This window comes from Cynoglossus semilaevis, chromosome 11, assembly GCF_000523025.1.
Source record: "Cynoglossus semilaevis isolate Cse_v1.0 chromosome 11, Cse_v1.0, whole genome shotgun sequence".
NCBI lineage: Eukaryota > Metazoa > Chordata > Actinopteri > Pleuronectiformes > Cynoglossidae > Cynoglossus > Cynoglossus semilaevis.
The window spans coordinates 16,047,526-16,067,789 of NC_024317.1; the positions used below are offsets into that span (position 1 = coordinate 16,047,526).

At 40.4% G+C, this 20,264-nt stretch overlaps 1 protein-coding gene across 1 annotated transcript in view; it reads right to left on the bottom strand.

The window, feature by feature from the left end:
• The window catches only part of magi3b (membrane associated guanylate kinase, WW and PDZ domain containing 3b), a 120,757-nt gene that overhangs the window by 33,297 nt on the left and 67,196 nt on the right, over positions 1-20,264 (bottom strand). Inside the window, exons 2-3 of the mRNA XM_025059773.1 lie at positions 12,852-12,968; positions 1,470-1,589 (exon numbers count right to left, since the gene is read on the bottom strand). Of these exons, the coding sequence (XP_024915541.1) occupies positions 1,470-1,589; positions 12,852-12,968 (237 nt within the window). The remainder of the gene's footprint in view (positions 1-1,469; positions 1,590-12,851; positions 12,969-20,264) is intronic.

A 20,264-nucleotide genomic window follows, 5' to 3' on the forward strand; every position in this document is an offset into this window, starting at 1 on the left:
CGGGGGGGGTGAGTGGGTGGGGGGGCCGTCTGCTTTGTCCCATGAATAAAGCATGACGGAGTGAATTTAACCTCCTGATGTGTGAATGTGCAGCCAGCCGCTGGGATCAGCAGCTGCTGGTTTAAATAAGGTCAAGATCAGGTGCCACAGCCACCTGCTGGCTCTGATAGTATTATTAATAGTGAATGTGGAGTGTATAATGTCGGAGGAAGGAACAAGGTGACACCAAAGACACACTGCGGCAAGAACTAAACTGGAGGAGTTAAACCAGGTATTGAAGATCTCACAGTTTAGGAAATATGACAAATAACAGTGCAGTAGTTATGGCGCCTGCTTACACACCTGCCTTACATACAAAAGGTCCTGGGTTCAAGCCCCTGCGGAAGCACATACTTGGCTCCTCCTGTCGAGTTTTGCAGCAGATTATCTGTTACCTCAACAATTGTGATCCTATAGTGCATTGGTTAAAAGACTTGATATACGAATCTGACTTACTGTACATGCAGAGGGTCCTGGGTTCAAGCCCCAAGGGAACCACAAATCCCTAGCCGTACCTCAGCCTGTGTGGTTTGAAAAGACTCACCGTGAATTTCCCCATTTTTGGACAAATAAGGGACTCCTTTTTTAAACTACATTTCTGTCCAAGTACTAAAAAGATAAATGGAAGTTTCAGCTCTGAGGAGTAGAAAAAATCAACCACAACATTAACAGACAACCATTTGCACAAACTAAAAATCATCTTAAATAGCCATCAGATGTACTATAAAGAGGTTTTTAAGTTGCAGAAATGCAGAAACGTTTCATTGTCATCTGTTTCCATGCAGTAGTGGATTCATCCTCCTTCCTCAAGTCAAGTCTATTTTATTTTTATAGACTTGTCTAAATATCCCAACGACCCACATAACAAAAAATTAAAAATGTATAGGTTTGCCTCATGTTTGTAAAACAATCTATTAATTAATACACAAAGGATATCTATCTAGATCTCTATTTTAATTGTTTTTTTTAAAACATGGTGATAATAATAGCGTTTCCTCATTAAACCATGAACCCTGGTTCTATTTTTTATTTCTGGCAATAGGCGTCAAAATATGAAATCATTTTACCAGAATCACATCCAGTAACATATGTGATTCTGATTCTGATTCTGATTCGGATGTGATTCTGGTAAAATGAATGAAACAGCCAATTTAGTTTAAATGACGGGCTGCAGACCTCCTCCGTCCATGGCTCATTTCACACACTGGTGCTTATCTGCCTTCTTTAAACATCTTTTAAAAATCAATCTGTCATTTCCACCTCTGATCACATTTCATAAAAGGTGGCTCCAAGTCACTGCAGATAAAGAGCCTTGGCTCCATAATGGAAAGCTGTCTGTGTCAATCATATACGTGAGTGAATGCATGCAGTCGTGCAATCCTAACAACAATCACAACGACGCTGTAATGACGTGATGAGGGATGAAGTACCATCGTAGGTCCCGCTCTCCAGTAGAAGTCCGCTCTCCTCCAAGATCCTGAAGTCACCGATGCTGATGAAGTTGTAGTCAACACCGGGTACTTCACCTTCACGAGGAAGACGTGTGGTGCCTTGAAAAACACAGAAAGAACAGAAGAACAGGTGTAAACAACAAAGGAGTGAACAGCGTGTGATATAAAAACAGCATTAATCCAAGCACAGTTCACTGCAGCTCCGACCGACAAAAGATTGATTCCATTAGAGAGTTCTGTAGTTCCCGAAGATTGTGGAAAGATATGAGGAAAGTCATTGATGTTTTCAGGAACCAGCGAATCAGTGAAGTGCTGTGAATACTATCAATGATCCGCCGGTGCAACGGAATGATAACAGTCTGATCAATGTGTTAGAAACACAGAGAGAGGCTGACCCTGAAAGAGAGCTGCTCACAAAAAACACACTTTATACAACACATAGGTCTTTAGTCGGAAAACAAACCACAGCATCCTTGATAATTCAGACAAAACAAATCCTTCATTTACAGCTGCGACCAGTGACAGCTCATTTGTAAATGTATATATAATCCAAAGATGAGTATGTGTAAAAAACAGATATAAAGAAAAGAACAGAACGTTATAAAGTGAAATACAAACATATCAAACTATATTAAAAAAACATTTGGCCGTGACTTTGTTCTAAACATATTTGGTTTTTTAATCCTCTAAGTGAAGCAGTTCACATCAATAGTTCGCAGAGAAATCATTTACATCGCTCTCTGTTTTAGTGAGAAGATCCAAGTCGACATCTGCACACGTCTTCATCGATCCAGGGTTTATTTTTATCTTTTATTCTTTAGACTCAGGCTTATTTAGTTTTTGTGAAACTGTTGAGTTCAACCAGTTTAACACGTTACATTTTTACCAGAGTTTACCCATGATTCTCAGTTGGGCACTAGTTGTCAACATGGTCAGTTGGCACCAGAAGCTGTATAGAACACAGCAGGTTGTCGTCAACCAAACATGTCGCGGTTCTTTGAAATTAATCTGGTACACAATCTGGTAGTGAGAACTGATTATCCACACCACTGCAACCATACGGTGGCAACAGCCAATGAAAAAAGAAGATGGCGAGGTGGGCACACAGCAGGAGGAGACGGAGAGCGGCGACTGTGATTGACCAACCACAGAACGGCACCAGTACGTTGTGGGAACACCAGGCGTTTGGTTGGCGGTCAGCTGGTTTGACAAATTATGTAGCGTGTGATCATCATCAGTTCAGCCAACTCTGGGCTGTGTTGATGACTGGGCTGCCAACTGCTGGAGGGTGTGTTGCTGTAACATAATTACAACAGGGAGCCACAGGCGGCGCCAAACCCTAATCTCACCTAAGGCACCAGAAGAACTTGAGCCAAGTGTTTCATGCACAGCTGAAACCAGATTATTAGCATGTGTTTTTAAGTCTTTAAAAATCTTCAGAGTGGTGTAGTGTGTCCCCGGACTCCACCGACTCGGACACAGGGACACAAAACTGAGACGAACGTGTGTCCTTGAACTAGACAAGTGTTCTTCTCCAGGTTGTTGACACCACCTTCCATCTCATCCACAGTCATGTCATGTTTAATTGCACTCTGCAAATTGATCTACTTTAAAATGCATCTGGGATAAACAGTGTACTCTGAGACAAAAGACTGAAGTACTACTGATTTTTCCTGTCTGCAAAGGCACAAAGGCTGGTAATTTATAAAAACCAAAAATGAGCAACAGCAGAGTGTGCTAACAAGTTGTTGTTGGGAGGCTTTCAAGGATTAAATTGAAGGACACAAAAACAGTTTTACGGCCACGAGACCTGATGAAAATGTTTTGTTTCCAACCCCTGTTGTGGTCTAGCTCCACTTATTCCCAGGGAGAGTGGTGTCTGTGCAGATTTTACTCCTGTGGCGGAATCACAAACCCGATGGGAGTTTCCTGCCGCTCCCCTGTGTGGATACACAGCCTGTACAAATGGACACCAAACGATTGCATTAGCATAAGGATAATGTAAGCCACATTTCATGAATAGATAAGTAGAACTGAACCACGACTGCACTCAGGGCTAATTAGATGGAGTGCCACCAAACGTGTAAACCGTGTAGCGATAACCACAGCTGACCAGGGGAGAGTACGGCTTTTATTTATGAATGAAGGCTGAACAAAAATCACAGCGTGAACCAATCATGTGAGTCCCATTCCCCAGCAATCTGTGTCACCCAAATGTTCTGTCACCTATGGTGATGGATGCAAATATATATATATATATATATATATCTGTCTGGCTGATGCATCCATTCATGGGGAGGAACAGGGGTACAAAGAGGAAGAAGTCTTTGAAACATCACTGTCAGTGCAGCATTCACTCACAGCGTGGACGTAAACAGTCATTTATATTCAGAAAGTCGAGCAATTTAAAACCTCAGATCAACCTGATTTCACCCTGGGAGGAAATCAGGGCCCTGTGAGAGGGGTCTCTGTAGCTGCAGGGCAGGGGCTGCAGGTCTCACACAGGAATCATGATCAACCTTCTGTGGCAGTGCAGGAGCACGGTGGGCTAACTGACTCAATAACTCCCATGTTTTGTGACCCTGAATGAACCAGCAATCAAGAAAGTGGTTGCTTCACGTGAGGGTGAGGGTGTGTGTCTCAGTGTAACCACTCTGAACAGCTTGTTCAACTGATGAAATCTCATTAAATCATGCTAATGCCTTCCCCAAAACAGGATTCCTGACACTTGTAGATTCTGCACCAATTAGCAATGAAGCCACTCTGCAGAAGCCCAGTGGTCTATTAAGTAACTTTGTGTGGCCATGTACTTTTGTTTTTACTATTATATTTTTCCCCTAATTGGACTCTGACAGTTTCCCTGCACCGGAGCACAGGAGTAATATCACAGTTTGGGGCATTTGCGGAGGGGGGGCGGGGGGGCAGCTGTAACAGCGGCTCCCTCCCACGGCTTGCCTTGATACCACAGTTTGTGTTACCAAGAGCAGTTGACAAAAGCATGGTGTGTGAGAATCCCAGTCCCTGCTGCTTCTCATTACCAACTTGTCTGCCTGCAGACACAGGCTTTGGTCCATAAAAATGTCCCCTGTAGTCCAATTACTTGAGCCACAGTTATATACCTGCCAAGTATCTCCCTACGACATCATCCTGGGCCTCACATCCATACATACCACGAGCCTCCTATTGTGGGTGAGACGCACACAGTGTAATGAGGGCTCGCGGCTTGGAGAGCACGGCTGAGTGAAGGCAGTTCATCCTTTAAAGCTCTCACATGCATTTTTGCTTTTGTTTTTTTCAGTTTTTTTTGACTGTGAATGAATATGTCATCAGATAAAATATCCTTGAGTCCTTGAAACAAATACGCACAATGGAGAGTGAAGTCGATGCACTGCAGTTAATTAAAGCAGACAGGAGAAGCTTTTGTAGCAGGAACAGCTTAATCATAGGAGAGAAAAGGTTTTTCTGTCAACATGAAAACACAACTTTTGTTGATGCAGCAAGGAACGGTTTTGGATGTGAGCAGTACTGCAGTACAGCTGCAGTACTGTAGTATCAGGAACGACACCGTCCAGTGTGTTGGTAGATAATCTGCACCTCTGTCCAAACTAGTCCTGCTGTGTATCTTAATGAAATACTGCATAGCTCAGGGTTAGCCAGTGCTAGGATGCAGTGTAGCAGTTTCAAGGCGATACGTTTGTTTTGTTCATTACTATCATTTTAATGGCTGTAAAAAAATAGCAAAAAATATCACAGCTGCTGAGACTGTGTCTGCTCTCCCTCTCTCTCTCTCTCTCTTTTTTTTTTCTCTGTGAAATCAGGGCTACATTTGCTATTTTAATCCCTGTTAATCTGCAGATTAATTTCCCCATTTAGTAGTTTAGCGGTGTTGATCCATGACATCCATGATCCATGATCCATGACAACCATCAAATGGTGATGAAGAAAAAGTCATATTTGTTTCTGCAAAATGTCAACAATGGAATTCTTTGATTGTTTAGAGCAGACCTGGGCAAACTACGGCCCGTGGGCCAGATACGGCCCGCTGGGGTTTACAATCCAGCACGCCAAACACTGATACTGAAGGTACAGTAAAGACTGATATCAATGCTTGTGTTTCATGAATTACAACAAATTGACTATAGTTAGATATATATATAGCCAGACATCAAATGGCCACGTTATCTTTGGTTGGGTTGATTCCTGTACATTTGAATTATTTTGCACAACATTTTACATCCAATAATAAACCGGCCAGCCAGTCAAATTTTGAATCTCACTTTGGTCTGTCAGCCAAAAAGCTTTCACACAGACTTTATTTATTAATTTTGTCAACCAGAATCACAGACTCACAAACAAGTTCTTAATTATTTAAGTGGTTCCAAATATTTTTGTGGTTCAACAATTTTTTTAATTGCGCCCCCAGTGGCCTGAAATGCTGAAGTGATAGGAAATGAATGAATGAAATAATGGAAATGTAGAGCAAAGAGAAAACAATCATCTTTCCTACAGTCACTTTCCACAGAGTCTGGCTTTAATCAAGTTATTTTGGGGCACGTCCTGAGGTTCACAGCACAACATCTCTTCACTCTGGTTTAATGTTTACAAAGATCAATTACAGCAGACCTGCTGAATTTGTAAGAAAGACGGAGAGACGACTTGAAGAGACTGTTCCAAGAAGATTGGAATACCGTAAACCAGAACATTCTGTTCCCATTACCTTTGAAGAGAAAAACAAAACAACATTTTCACGCTTCAAGCTTTTGCTTTTTGATCCCACTAAAAAAATCTGCATCGCTAGAGCAGATGAGATGGATCTATCTGAACAGAAAGAACATCTTGAAAAGAAGAAGTAACAGTGACAACATCACCCTGGAAAATTAAAGACACAATCATTGGTATTTAAAATTCTGTCAAAAGCGGAACATGTCAGACATTTTTTTTTTGTTTCTATGAATTTTTCTTTGTCCCTTTTTTTCGTTTAGAATTTGTGGATGAAAATGAACCAGTGGGAGAAAAAAACAGTACGAGGCAGGTAAACAAGAAATGACTCAGAGCTGCATTCAAAACTTCACAAAAAAAAGAGTCAGCAATCAGTTTACTTGTTGAACTCCTCTTACAGTTCTTGGATTATTCAAGGTATGAATGTAGCTGCCAGGGTTTTCAATGCTTATTATTTTTCAATATTTGGCCGTGGTTATTAAAGTGGGGGGCTTGTCAACCCCATGGGACCATGCAGAAAGGTCAGTACGGGAGGAGGGAGAGTGCACAACAATACACCAACTGACCAAAAGGCTGTGTTACTTGACAAAAAGGGAGTTACTTGTTACATTGTGACACTGCATACAACAAAATACCAGCCCTACGTTTTACCCAAAAAAACAATACAATTCCAGTGTTTCCCATTAATTGCAGATAATGTGGACGCCTGCCACTGCCTCCTTTGACCAGTGGTGTGGCGTTTGGAATATCTACTGTGCTGCACCATGTTTTCAGCACGCAGTCACCAAATAATATTTAGAGGGGCGCTGTTTAACACCTTGTAAAACACTCTTGAAGAAAGAGATAGAGGAGGAGAAGACAACACCACAGTTTTATAAAATTCTAAAGTTTGTTTGTTTTTTAATCCATTTTTAACATTTAAAAACCTTCTGATTATATGATTCTATCATTGGATTTAAAATTGAATTCAAAGAAAAAAGGTTCATATACGTGGCTCCTACTCATAGTTAACAGTTGTTGGAACCAGAACATTGAATGAACAAAATCCATGCCAGCGCTGCAATTGTTGTGCACCTGTGCCAGCAGAGAGTGTGTGTGCAGCAGGGAGATAGAGAGTGTGAGGAGGATCAAACTCTCTCTGCACATCTCTGATCTCAGTCGGGAGTCAAGGGACTGCACGTGACCTAAGGTTCCCTGGCATCTCACAAGAATCCTTCTCTCCTTTTTTTCCCCCTTTCTCCAGAGCCCCCAGAGCCTCTGTCGGTGTTTTAGTAAAAATCCAAATGGAATGGAGTCATGGGGGGGCGGGGGGGGGGGGGGGGGGGGGGGGGGGCAGAGACCTGGCTTCTATCATCTGACTCTATTCTATGATTACAGACAACTCTCAAAGTGCCCGTCTGACATCCCTTCCCTTTAACCATCATCCTGAACTACGCTGCCATTAAGTACAAAATCATGTTTTATTATGACCCTAAAGTGGTAGTCTTGGTGCTACTCCTTGTGGAACAATTGTTTCTTGAAGCTTCCAAACTTCTACGGTCCAAACATTTCAGATCGGCGATAAAGGTGTTCACTCTAAATCGACTGAGGCTGTAATTCTAAGTGTGAATGGTTGTGTTTTTTGTTTTTTATGGGTTGTCTCTGTATGGCCCTATGACCAGGTGTTTCTCAACCTTGGGGTCGGGATCCCTTTTGGGGTCATCTAGAATATATATGGGGTCGCCTGCAATATCTATTAACAGAATTAAAATTTCAAATAATTATGTTCAAAATTATGATTAGAAACACCACACAAAATCTTAAACAACCGCATAGTTTAGCGTTCATGAACATGAATCAAGTTAAGATAAAATGCAGCATATAAAAATATCTGAGCAGGCGCTACTGGACGTGTGACCAGTTTAAGATGCTGTAGTGACTCATCTAACACGTGATGGGGGAAAATAAAATGTTAGAAAATCCTAGAAAAAATCATTGGTGTTGTCAGAAGTTTGTATATCAATATGGGGTCAGGATAAAAAAAAAAGGTTGGGAACCACTGCCTCTGCATTACCCCTCGCCCCCCATCCCCATCTCTGCTTTTCTGTAAGATCAATGTTAGAATTTAATAAAATTATCTTCAACAAGTAACAAACCAATGCTGCTGCTCCTGGTGGGACACTGGTTTCTACAAGTCAAACATCTCTCCGCAGCAGGCTGTCTCTCCTCAGGCTATAAATTGAATCCACCACAGGTCTTGAGTTTAGTCACAGAACTTCTGTCTATTCCTGAAAATCCGGTGTCACTAGAGCCGCTGGTTTTTCTTAAGCCGGATGTGGAGACAAGACAATACAAGACTGTATAAAAATAAAAATTCAAATTTGTTACATTGTCACCAAACTTATGGAACAATAAGTATATAATAAGGCAGACCCTGGTTATGGTTCAATGGTTTGTCAAAAATATGGTTTCAAGAATTGGTTTCAATGGGTACAAAACTGTCAAACTACTTAATTACAGACCTGACTTTAATATATGGATAAAGATGATTAGATGTTAAAAGTATAGAGAACACAGAGGCTCTGGAAATGTACAACTGTAAAACTGCAGTCAGGTATAAGTACAAGTCTGGTTTCAGCACTGTTAATGTCAGTTGGGCCATTTTCCTGCCAAAGTAAATGTCAATAAAAGAAACCTGGGAAAATATAACAGTAATAGCAGGTGTGAGATTTCACTCTCTCGTAAATACTGTAAAAAAAAAAAAACGTAGTAAAACATTTAGGAGCAGGTTTGACTGCAGTGATCTGGAATTAACGACTAGTCCTGGAGACTAAGATACAGCCGTGAATATGGAGCTGCTTAAAGCACTCGTCCTCATCAGTAAAGGCTCGTATTGTGACTGCAGTGAGCAACAATGTCTAAAGCTCCCTAAGATGACCGCCATAAATATTAGTAGTTCAATTCCTTAGACTAAATCAAATTATTTACTACAGTTCTTACTTCTCTAATTAATAACTGAATGATTAAATAACAACAAAATAAAATAAACTCAATAATCAGTGCAAATGTAAAGAAAATATTTAAATTTGTATTTATCTTATTAGCTTTATTTTACCTGAATCAGGAACTGCCCCTTACTTTGGCCATTATTGTCACATCAGTCTGACCTCTCCAGCTGTTTAGAGACCAATGCTGCATTTTAGTGACAGTTATTTGCATCATTTTCTGCAATTATGTAGAACAAAACTGAGCTTATTACACACTGCAAATGACCAAAACAGGTGTTTTAATAGTGTGTTGAAATAAACCAATGAAAATTAACTTTGGGAAAGTGACGACAATCTAGTCTATTTCCAGGATGTCGGGCCTTATGGCTCCAGAGAAAAAACCACCCCATGTACATGTATCCCTGGATTTTTTGTTTCTTGAATATTTTTCTTTTAAACAGCATTAATTATTTTTTTTTATTTTATTATACAGAGAGTTCTGTCTAAAATAGTCAAATGGCTCCTGCTTCTATCGTTCAAAGATGAGATGAAATAACCCCAAATGAAAACTGTTTTATTTCCCAAAGTATACTCTCCCCGTGACCCAGTAACGGAAAGTGGATGAAAAAGGATGGATGGATGTAGAGTCTCCATTTCTGACTTCCCAGAGGACCAAAGATTATATCCATGTGAAGCTTTCTCATTGGTTAAAACCTGTGACAAAACAAGTGCATACTGGTGCAGACCTCACACACCCGGGGCTTGTGGGTAAAAGCGGTCAACAAATCTTATAGCGTGTACTCATTAGGTCCTGTAGAGATAAATAAAAGATCCACTCCTCATTATTCATTATCACTGGGTGGGAATCCTACACAGAAACATTTACACTTTTACTATTAGACTTTAAATAAACACCAAAAGGAAATGAAGATTAAATGAGATTTGTTTTAACAAAGCTTTGGATGTTGAGTAAAGTTAAGATGGTACTTTTGTTGATAAGGGATCTGCATATTCGTAGTACCAGTGTATAAGACTACTGTAGTCTAAGGCTTTACAGCCAGCCAGAGAGGCATACACCACTGCAGAAGATAATGTTCAGAAGCTCAGGACTCACTGAGGAACATCGTTTCTGTACCTAAAATAATGAAGGCAACAGCGTTCACTAAGTACAATAACACACTATAACATTCTGCCTCTCAAACATAGAGAAACCTCCAGGGACCACATAGGTGTCTGCTTCCTCTTGAACTTATTTTTAATAAACCTGGGTGTGATATAAAAACACCAGAGTCTGAACTTGTGGGAAGCAGCAAACAGAGGAGGGAAGAGAGTGAGTAAACCCAGTCGGAGATAATTGAAACAGAGAAAGGGCGAGAGTGAAACAGAGAGGATGAAGGATGGCAGAGTGAATGATGGAGGTGCCGTCGCAGAGCGAGTCCTGGCCTCCTGCTCATTAAGACAGTAATTCAAGCAGGGGATTAGAGAGCCAGACTCATGCAGCGGGCCACTGGCTGCTGGTGATGGATGGAAGTTACAGACCATAAAACCTCAACCACTGCCACTCTCACATGTGAGGAAGAACAGGAAGCCATGCTCTGTCCTGGGCCACATGTGGAGGAAATAAGTGTAGAGACGCAGGTACCAGCGAACACGTCACAGTGACTGACTGACGCCACCAACTGTACATAGGTAAAACTGCAGAAAATTCTTAAATCATCTTTTGTAAATCCATGTTTTTCAAACTAGGGGTTGCAGCCCCACATGAGGCGCCTGGACTTCAAATGGGGTCGCCTAAAATTTCTAGTAATAGATTTCTTAATAATTATTGATAATTGCTTTTTGTTTTTTTACATATTATCATTCTTTTTGAAAGCATAACCAAAAAAATCAATCTTAAACAACAGAACTCTGTACATAACTACACTGCATTTGCAACAGTATAACAGAAATTCAAAAACTAAGTCTATGAAAAACTTCTCTAGGGACGCCAAAAATTTGTGATGTGAAAACTGGGTTCAAAAGCCAGAAAAGGTTGTGACCCACTCCTTTAAACACTAAGAAACTCTAATAATAAAAGAAAATAATCACGGTGGAAAATGCTAGAGAACAAAGGTAAATGGATATCAGAAGTATTGTGGGCGTAGGAGAAAAACAACTTTTTCGTCTGCAATGAAATACACGGGGTGTACAGAGAATATTTTCTGAAAAAATCTTCACACTTGTGCATACAAGTTCTCTCTCTAAACAAGAGTTACTTCACTCCCAGCCCAGGGAGGGCAGACAGTAGAGCTGTTGCTTGTTGTGACAGAACTGAGCCCATGAGTGTGTCATCGCCTGAGGAGCAGCCTCCACCATCCACTACAATCACTCATGGTCCTCTGCTCAGCACAGACAGTTTTTTTTTTTAGCAGAACAGGAAAGGGCTTTCTGCACCTGATCCACGTCTCTGTGCTGTTGCAATTAGGTCCTGCCTGCTCCTCAACGTTACAAGACCTAACATGTTGTTTCAGAATCTGGTGATATTAATTTTTAATGGCTGTATTATGATGCAACTGTAATTCTCCGTATTACAAAACCACACAGGAATGTTCACATAACATCACAACAGTGGCAGGGCCCACGGAATTCCACCCCCAGGTCGTCTTCAGGGTCCTGACCACAATGTGTGAAACAGAAAACTAATTGAAAAGTGCAGTTTAATTCTGTTGGGTGATGTTATCTAGAGGAGACGGGGCTGGAAAGGTCACAGCACTGGTTCCCTGCAAGTCCACAGACCCTTTATTTACCAGTCAAATAATGATTCCTGCAAAGAAAACAGGCCGTGATGCTGTGATTCGAAAAAGCAGGGAAAATGGTGGGGAGTTATTAAGGAGGAGTTTGATCAGCGGCCTGATACGGTAGAGAAGTAAATGGGATAAATGCAGCAGAGAGAGAGATGTCCTTGACTTGACTGTTAGTGATTGTGACTGGGTGTGTGTATGCTCGTGAGCGTGTGTGCGTGTTTAAAGACCTACATACTGTCGCTCAGAAAGAACAGATATTCATTTCCTCAGATAAAAAAAAAACCTCCTGCATAATTATGCATTTAAAAATGTGTAGCACAGAACAATCATGTTTGCTCTGGTGTGTGTTAAATTAGAAGGTAAATAACTTCCTACCTACAGCGCCCCCGCAGCATGTACAATATAAAAAGGCTTGTGTGAGTGAGTGTGTGTGTGGCCGTGTGTGTGCAACACAGAATGTAAAAAGATAACGAATGTTGTTCCCTATGTTGTGTGTTTTCAAAGTGGGGGCTGCAGACCCCTAGGGAGGACGCCAGGGGCTACTGGGGGGTCCACATGACATTGGAGAGATAAAAAAAAAATTTTTTTCTTAACCGTACAATGCATAAATTGTTCTGGGAGGTGCCAGGACAGATGCTAATGCTGCTGTGGGGCAGTTTGAGAATCCCTGGTATCAGTGAAACAGCTGTAGTCTATGGACGTCCAACTGCTGATCCTGACAGTAGTCATTAACATCCATGGTTCCTGGTGTGAGAGTGTGAGATTCTCTTGGTCTTGGTCTGTGTGACTGATTGCCAAAAGGTTTTTTTTGTAATAATTCACCCCTTCAGGTTACTCAAAGTAATTACAACACAATGGACCCTTAAGGGTCTCGACCCACACATGGTACTCACAGGGGATGGTGCGCAGGTAGAGGTTGTCCCGTATGATCTGCTGGAGCTTATGGTCCAGCGAACCCTTCTGAAACTGCAGACTGAGGTAGTGGCGCAGGTCCGTGTTCAACACTTTACCTACAGAAAGAGAGACAAAGGGAAGGTGAGAATAAATCCCACTGCCGCGGTGCTTCCTCTCAGACGGCTTATATCTTAAAGGGAAATCCTAAAAGTGACATGTTTCTCACACAATGATCAATACAATAGGATTTAGCTGAGTTAATATTTATTTCACCAAGAAGTAACCCAGCTACAGCAAAGGCAACTTGGAAATAAAACCAGTTCCGTGAAATCAGCCCTCCTCTGTTTACAGCTTCTTTTTTGAAGCTTGGTATGAATACAAACCTGAAGAGCTTGGGGTTTCCAAAGCATCACAGCGCTGTATAAGCCTGTTTACGCAGAAGAGTATGGACGGCTGCCTGTTCCTTCAGAAGCAAGTGCTAAGATAACACAGAGAAGGGGGAAAGATTTCCACAGGGTTGAAGAATATTCAATGAATATTTTCTTTGACATCGTCGACAGGCGTTGAAGGTTAAATATTTCTAAAGAACCTTTGAGACAAAATAGTCAAAAGAAGCTGGAAGAAGAACAATCATGTAAAAAGGTTTTCTTTGATTTAAGAAAAGGTAAAAAAGATACTAATTAAAAAATCTAAGATGAAAGATGACTTGCTTTTTCTTGGCTGTCTCTACAGTTTTAGCCATTTCAAACATGCCCGAAAAGAAAAACCCCCAAAACCTTTCAGAGAAGATGGCTGTGCAGAGCCAGAGATATTCATAAGAGAATATCAACTCCCAAAAGCCTCTTTAAAAAACACAAGAAAGTTCATACAAAGTTTGCGGTGAGGAAGAACTTCAACCATCGTCACACATGAGAAGAAGAGGAGGAAAAGCTTTTTTTTTTTCTTTTTTTTTTACTGTGAAAGAACTTGATAAGAGAGTTTGGGAAACATGATGGGATCTGCAGCGTGGACCTGCCCTCAGTGGTTCAGGCATGAGTTTCAGAGTCAGCCCTGGAACGGTTTGATTAGAGAGAAATAATCATGTTTCTCTCTCCATGTGTCTGTGACTGTGTCTGTAGTGTCAGTCTCTCTTTCCTGGCTCCGTTGCTCACACAGACTGGCTCTGCTCAGCACGACTCCTCTCCGCATCGCTCTGAATACAAACCAGAAGGAGCGAAGACGAGCTCTTACTACAACAAAAGACGAAGGGTTGGTGGAATAACGATAGGATGTGAATATTTCAAGAGCCTCCTCCTTACAGCCAATCTACAGAAGCCTTTTCCAGAACAGACACCAACACAGACATGTTGGTTGTTATTTTAGTTATTTTTCTATTCTAAACCACAACAAGGATTCAATGTGGTAATATTGATTTTTGATTCACGGACAAAGAAACCGTTTAGAGAATATTAATAATAAGTATTTAACCACCACTTTCTGGCACATCTCACAGCTCAGTGGTAATGGTGGCAGCAATGCTGTGGAACAATGCACAGGATGCTTTGAGTGACGTCAGTGGACAGAAAGGTTTGATGAACAGTCATTGCTTGGCCTTGATAATGCTGTACAAACACCTACTGATGTTTCGTTTCTTCTTTCATAAACACAGGTAAGGATTTTGGAATAATGACTGCACGATGTAAGAAGCTTCTATAAGAAGACTCTGTGCTACAGTTGAAACAGAAAAACACATCAAGCAACGAGAACTAAGATCAAATCCAGCAGCTTTATCGTTGATGTGTCTAAAAATATAATCTCTCTGCTGCCACACTGGGGAATTGATGTCACCAGCCTTGTGTTATTTAAAGTTGGTTGTATTGATATGAGAATAAAATAATGATGTGTTCACATCAGTAAGAATGTCTTTGATGATTACGTTAATGCACCTGGAATATCAAAATAAAAGTCAGCCGTCTTATTAAAAATAAAAGTATTTGAATCTAAAGTTTATTCTGAAGCTCTTCGGTCACAGGCCCTACCCTGACATTCAAATGTTTGGTTAACCTTCGTCTGCCTGTGTAATCAGAGGATTCTTGGTTTGAATCCCAGTCAAAGCAGGGACCGTGTTGAGCAAACACCAAAAACCTTCCCCAGTCCCGGGGTGAAGTAAAGTGCAGCCGACTGTTCCTGTTCCAAGAACTTGTCAAATGTATTTGTGTACTGTGTGTGTAAATGTAACCCATTAGTACCTGATAAAAGAAGGTCCGTTCAGCTTAACCTGTCTCCACTGGCCCAGTTTAAATGTTAGGGTTGACATCGACACACAGTAACACTACAAACCTGCTATTCTCTTTGAACAATGGTAACATTGTATTGATGCAGTTGCCTATACACAGTAGTTTCTACAAAAAAAACCCATTAAATTATTTTATACCTCATTTTAGTTGAAGCAGATTCTGGAAAAATCCATTGGTATTTTTTCCGTACAATTGCTGCCCCCTACTTTGAAAACCACTTGCAAAATTGTAAAAAGCTTAGTTTTACACAATTGATTTTGAGTTTTCAAAAGGTAAATTGAAATATTATATATATATTTATTTAGTTTTAATAATTTTGTTTTAAATTTTAGAATTCCATGCCTGGATTTTCCTCCTTTTCCAGAGGGCCAAGTGTTTTTATTTTTGATTTTTTTCCCTTTTTTTTTGCCTCTTCACAGTTCGTCTTGAATCATTGATGTTTTGGTCTGAAGAAACCTGCAGAAACTCATGCATTCAACTTTTTTTTCAAGTCACTACACATACACTTTGCATGTGAAGTTTTGATCTTTCCTTTTCTTATGGTTTCCAAGAGTACGAGTGAAATCCATCAGATATTACTTGACACACTGAACTCAGAAACGTAAGGTTAAAAGTTTGTAAATGAGCTGATGAGACTCTCTCTGTGCTGATGAAAGCTTTGTTGCAGCTCTTTGTAATTTACACACACGAGGCTTTAGCTGCAGTAGGAATTTACGCCTCCGTAATGCTCACTCACACTGGGTTATTACGTAAAAAAAACAAAAAAAAAAACAAAAACTACGTGCGCACACACGAGGAGGCCCGGCGCTCTGATCTGGTAAATATGATTCAGATACAGTGCTACACTGTGGTCTTTGTAGCGTCCTGGGTCCTGTCAGAGACTGTTAGTGAGACTGTCACAGCACAGAAGTCTCTCATTCCTCCTCCCTGCAGATAACACTGCTTTTGTAGAAGGCCTCATTTTTCTCTGACGGGCTCAATAGCTCCATTGTGTTCCATCAGCCATCCACACTCATGTAAGGTTAGTTCTCGGCCGGAAGATGAAAGGAGGGCACACTGCTTATTTTTTTTTTCCCCCAACTATCCATAATATTACATTTTCTTATTTGTCCATTAGAATAACTTTTTTTTAATAAAAAAAATAATAACTTTCAACTAGTGCTGCCAAAATGACCAGGCTAATTAATTGTTGAGATAATTCTGATTAAAATATATCCAATAATTACACTGTTATCCACTTATCATTGCTCTAATACAAATTTGATAAAAATGTTATTTACACACACTGTGGGAAAATGATTAAGTGTCAAAGAAACTTGAACACAGACAATAATCCCAGTGTGTGTTTTCTTTATTTGTACATCATTTCAATCTCCTATCCTGTGATTCAGCTGTCAGAAAAACATTCTGAGTCTGTCTCTCACCACCATGCCACCATGCCATAGTTCTGTGTACCAGCAGTCAGTCAGTTGCTCTTATATCAACACTAAATGCTCATGTCAGCAGCGAGGGAAGCAGAGAGAGTTTGGCACCGTGTGTAAAGTGACAGACTGTCAGCATCCTCACTTTGACCAACACCTCGTTCAGAAGCCACACAATCAGACCAACACTTTTAGCTGTGAAGACATGAAGCTGCGCTTTCTGGTGTCGACAACAACAACGCACACACATCGGTATTCTCTTGTGCTGAAGAAGCGAAGACTAAAAGAAGTCGATGGAGGAGGAAAAAAAGGAGGAACATTTTTTCATTTCTCTGTGAGATATTGGAGAGTTTTGTTTTGTTGAAAACTCTAATATATTTTTTATTTAAAAAAAAACACTTTCCACTGCTGCTACATTATTTTCGGCTAAAAAAAAATCACACCATTAATTTAATGATGTATTCATTAAATAAATACATCATTACTTTTCAAATACATCAAATAAAAACAAACTGTAATTAATGATCTGCTACATTTTAACAAGATAAAACTCAGATCTGTGACAGACAAAGTATATGTATTATAACTCTTTTCTGTGTTTAAAGAAATGACCTCAGTAAAATGTCCAGGTTCCATTATGTGACAATGTATTTCCCCTGAGGTGAACGTGACGCCCACATTGATGTGGTTTAATTAAAAATCCGGTGAAACAGCCAATACGTCTTCAGGTGTGAAGCTGCTGTGACATGAACGTGTACACGCTCATCTGACTGAAGCCTCCACCACACTGAAGCCCTGGGTATTTACACGTCCCAAAGGACACGGACACCCAATATGTCAATAACTGAGGTGACTGGGTGTAGGGTAATTAGGATTATGCATAAATGTAAATATAAACACACACCTTGTCGAGTTGAGCTGCTCAAGCAAAGAAATAATTGAAAGAAAAGGTTTTCGGTGAGCTCCGACTGTCAGTTCTGCAGAACTGCAGTGAAGCAGTTCACAAGAAAATATCTGCCAAAATGTCTCCTACAGAGTGCAAAATATTTCTCAAATTAGGCAAAATGGGAGAAGCTGGTGAAGATGGATAAAAGGTTTTTAACCAATAGAAGGAAAAAAACATTGGGGCAGAAACGTAAAGAAGATCACATACGGAGGTAAAATTGTAAGTATTGAGGTAGAAATGTGTATTAAAAAGTACTTTCCCACAGTAATGTAACAAAAAGGAAAAAAAAGCAAATATTTATAATTGTAAAAAAGGTCAACATTGAGGTTGAAAAGAAAAAAAAACTACAAAAATAATCATTCTGGTAAAAATGTAAAAAATTTAACATTGAAGTAGAATTAAAAACACTGAGGTAAAAATGTAAACATTGACTTATGACAATATTTATATATGATTATTATGTTTTTTCTATTCCCTATAAATAACCAACTTGTCATTAACTTTATCTAAGAAAATATAAGATTTTTATTTAGTTTCAACTGTTTAAATGTTTGACTCCAGTAATATATTCTTATGGATAATATTTGTTTAGAAAAGTCTGTGATCATAACATTATTCCGTTATTATAATTTAAAAAAAATTTTTATGTACAAATTGTTGATTATATAACTTGTCGTTCAGTATTTAACCTGAGCAACAGCAGCTGGAAATCAACAGCCGCAGTACAAACCACCTGCTGTTTACTGTTGACATGTCTGAATCCAAGTCATTTGGACAACCAACCATGTGTTTTGGACATTTTTGGTTAAAAAGTGACATCTGATGCTGATTTTGAATCCTTGGGCAGTTGACTGAGAAATATGAGGGAAAAAACGTTGTTCTTCATTAACATTTAATAACTTTCCCAGTCCCGCAGAACAAAAACCAGTGTTTCAATTTCATTACTGGCATAATTTAGAACCAAACTAAATGAAATAGGAAATTATTAAAAATACAATTAGACGCAGCTGTGTGTGTGTGTGTGTGTGTGTGTGTCCACTCAGGGAGAAGGCTTCTGAGTTGATATAATATTGGGAGAAAAAACAGCATGGCAGAGACAGTTTTTAATTTTCTAACATCTTAACTGCTTCAGGGCGATTCATCTGGACTGGAGAAGTGACGAAGCTAACGGGTGATTGGTGTCCCCGTCCTCCGTGTCCCCATCTGAGCTCAAGAGTCCTCAGAGTCTTTAACAGGTTTCAGAACGCTTGTTAATGTGGTAAAGTGTGTAAAGTGTAAAGTCCAGAGAAGTGTCTGTAAAATGACCAAGCCCTGGAACCAGCACTGACCTCGAGCTGTGACACTTTCATGAGTCACTTCATTTAACTTAAGAAAAACACTCCAGCCACAACTTCCCTTTATTACACAGCCATGCAAAAGGCTCCAAAAACACACGAGAAACGTTTGAGCATAAAACGTTTTCCATCTTTTAAAGGGCAACAATAAATACTATTCAGTACGGTAACATGGTGCAAAATGTCCTCTCACTGGCAATCTCTCACCACTGATGACTGAGTTCAATAATACAGCAGAACGGTGCAGAGAACAGAGAATATTTGACCACAGAGACAGTCCAGGCCCATTCACCTAATCTAGGAACATAAGTCTCTTCAGTGTCAGAACATCCATTTGTACGGCCACCTGAGAATCGAAGGAATACTTAAACATCTAAAGCCTCAGCGTTCAGAGTTAGGGTGCCAAAACTGACGTCATGATTTCACCGGTTACATAAAACGCCAGTATTTCTTGGCACTGGGCCAATCACCAAAACGACAATGAATAAAAATGATTGTTCAGATCACAAATAACAGTATCGTAACATGTACTAAAATAAAAAATAAATAAAATTATAATTGAGTCCCTTATTTGTCCCTCAATGTAAAATCTTACATTGTTTGCAATCGCAACCAGGGGCGTGACTGAGTGCTTGGTTGCAACGCACAGGATACCAAACAGGAGACAAAAATGGGAATACGTGGTTCTCTGGGAATTTAACAGAGGAATCTCTGCATGCAGGTGAGACATGCAAACCGCTACAGTCAGCGTCGAAACAACCTACAGATGCTAAAGCTACACTTGTGATAAGATGTGATAAGAAAACTATTTCTGTCGTACAGCCGCACCAACATGACCACGCCCAGTTTTCCCACATCTTCGTCTTTTTTTCTAAACTCACCTGAAGCAGCATTTCACAGCCGGTCAGTGCAGCAGTACCCATCAGTCCTCACCCATCACGTTCTATTTAACCTCATCTCATCCTACCCCTGTCTTACTGAGCTTCACTGCAGCAGTCAGTCAAACCACAGCCCTGTTCCTGCAGAGAAAGCTGAAAGACCTGCGGTTTCACTCTGCTGTCCCCCTCCAACCACCATGTCTTCCATCCTGTTCTGACCCCCGTGCATTTAGGCCATTTTGCGCCTGGGGGCAGCTCTGAGTGGCATGTTTACAGGGGAATCTGGGCCGTAGGTGAGGCACCCATCAGGAGGCGACTCTCTGATTCTGCAGACGATGCGAGGTGCGGGATGTGAGTCTGGATCATCACCTCACACCTTGTGCAGCAGCGTCGCAGGAAATCTGCTCACTGATTCACCTGATGTGTGGAGTGTTACTACAGCAGCAGGATTCTGCATTAGATAAGTGGAGCGTGTGTGTGTGTGTGTGTGTGTGTGTGTGTGTGTGGGGAGCAGTGTTCGCAGTCTGTCTGGCTGGGTGGATGACTACAGGGATGTG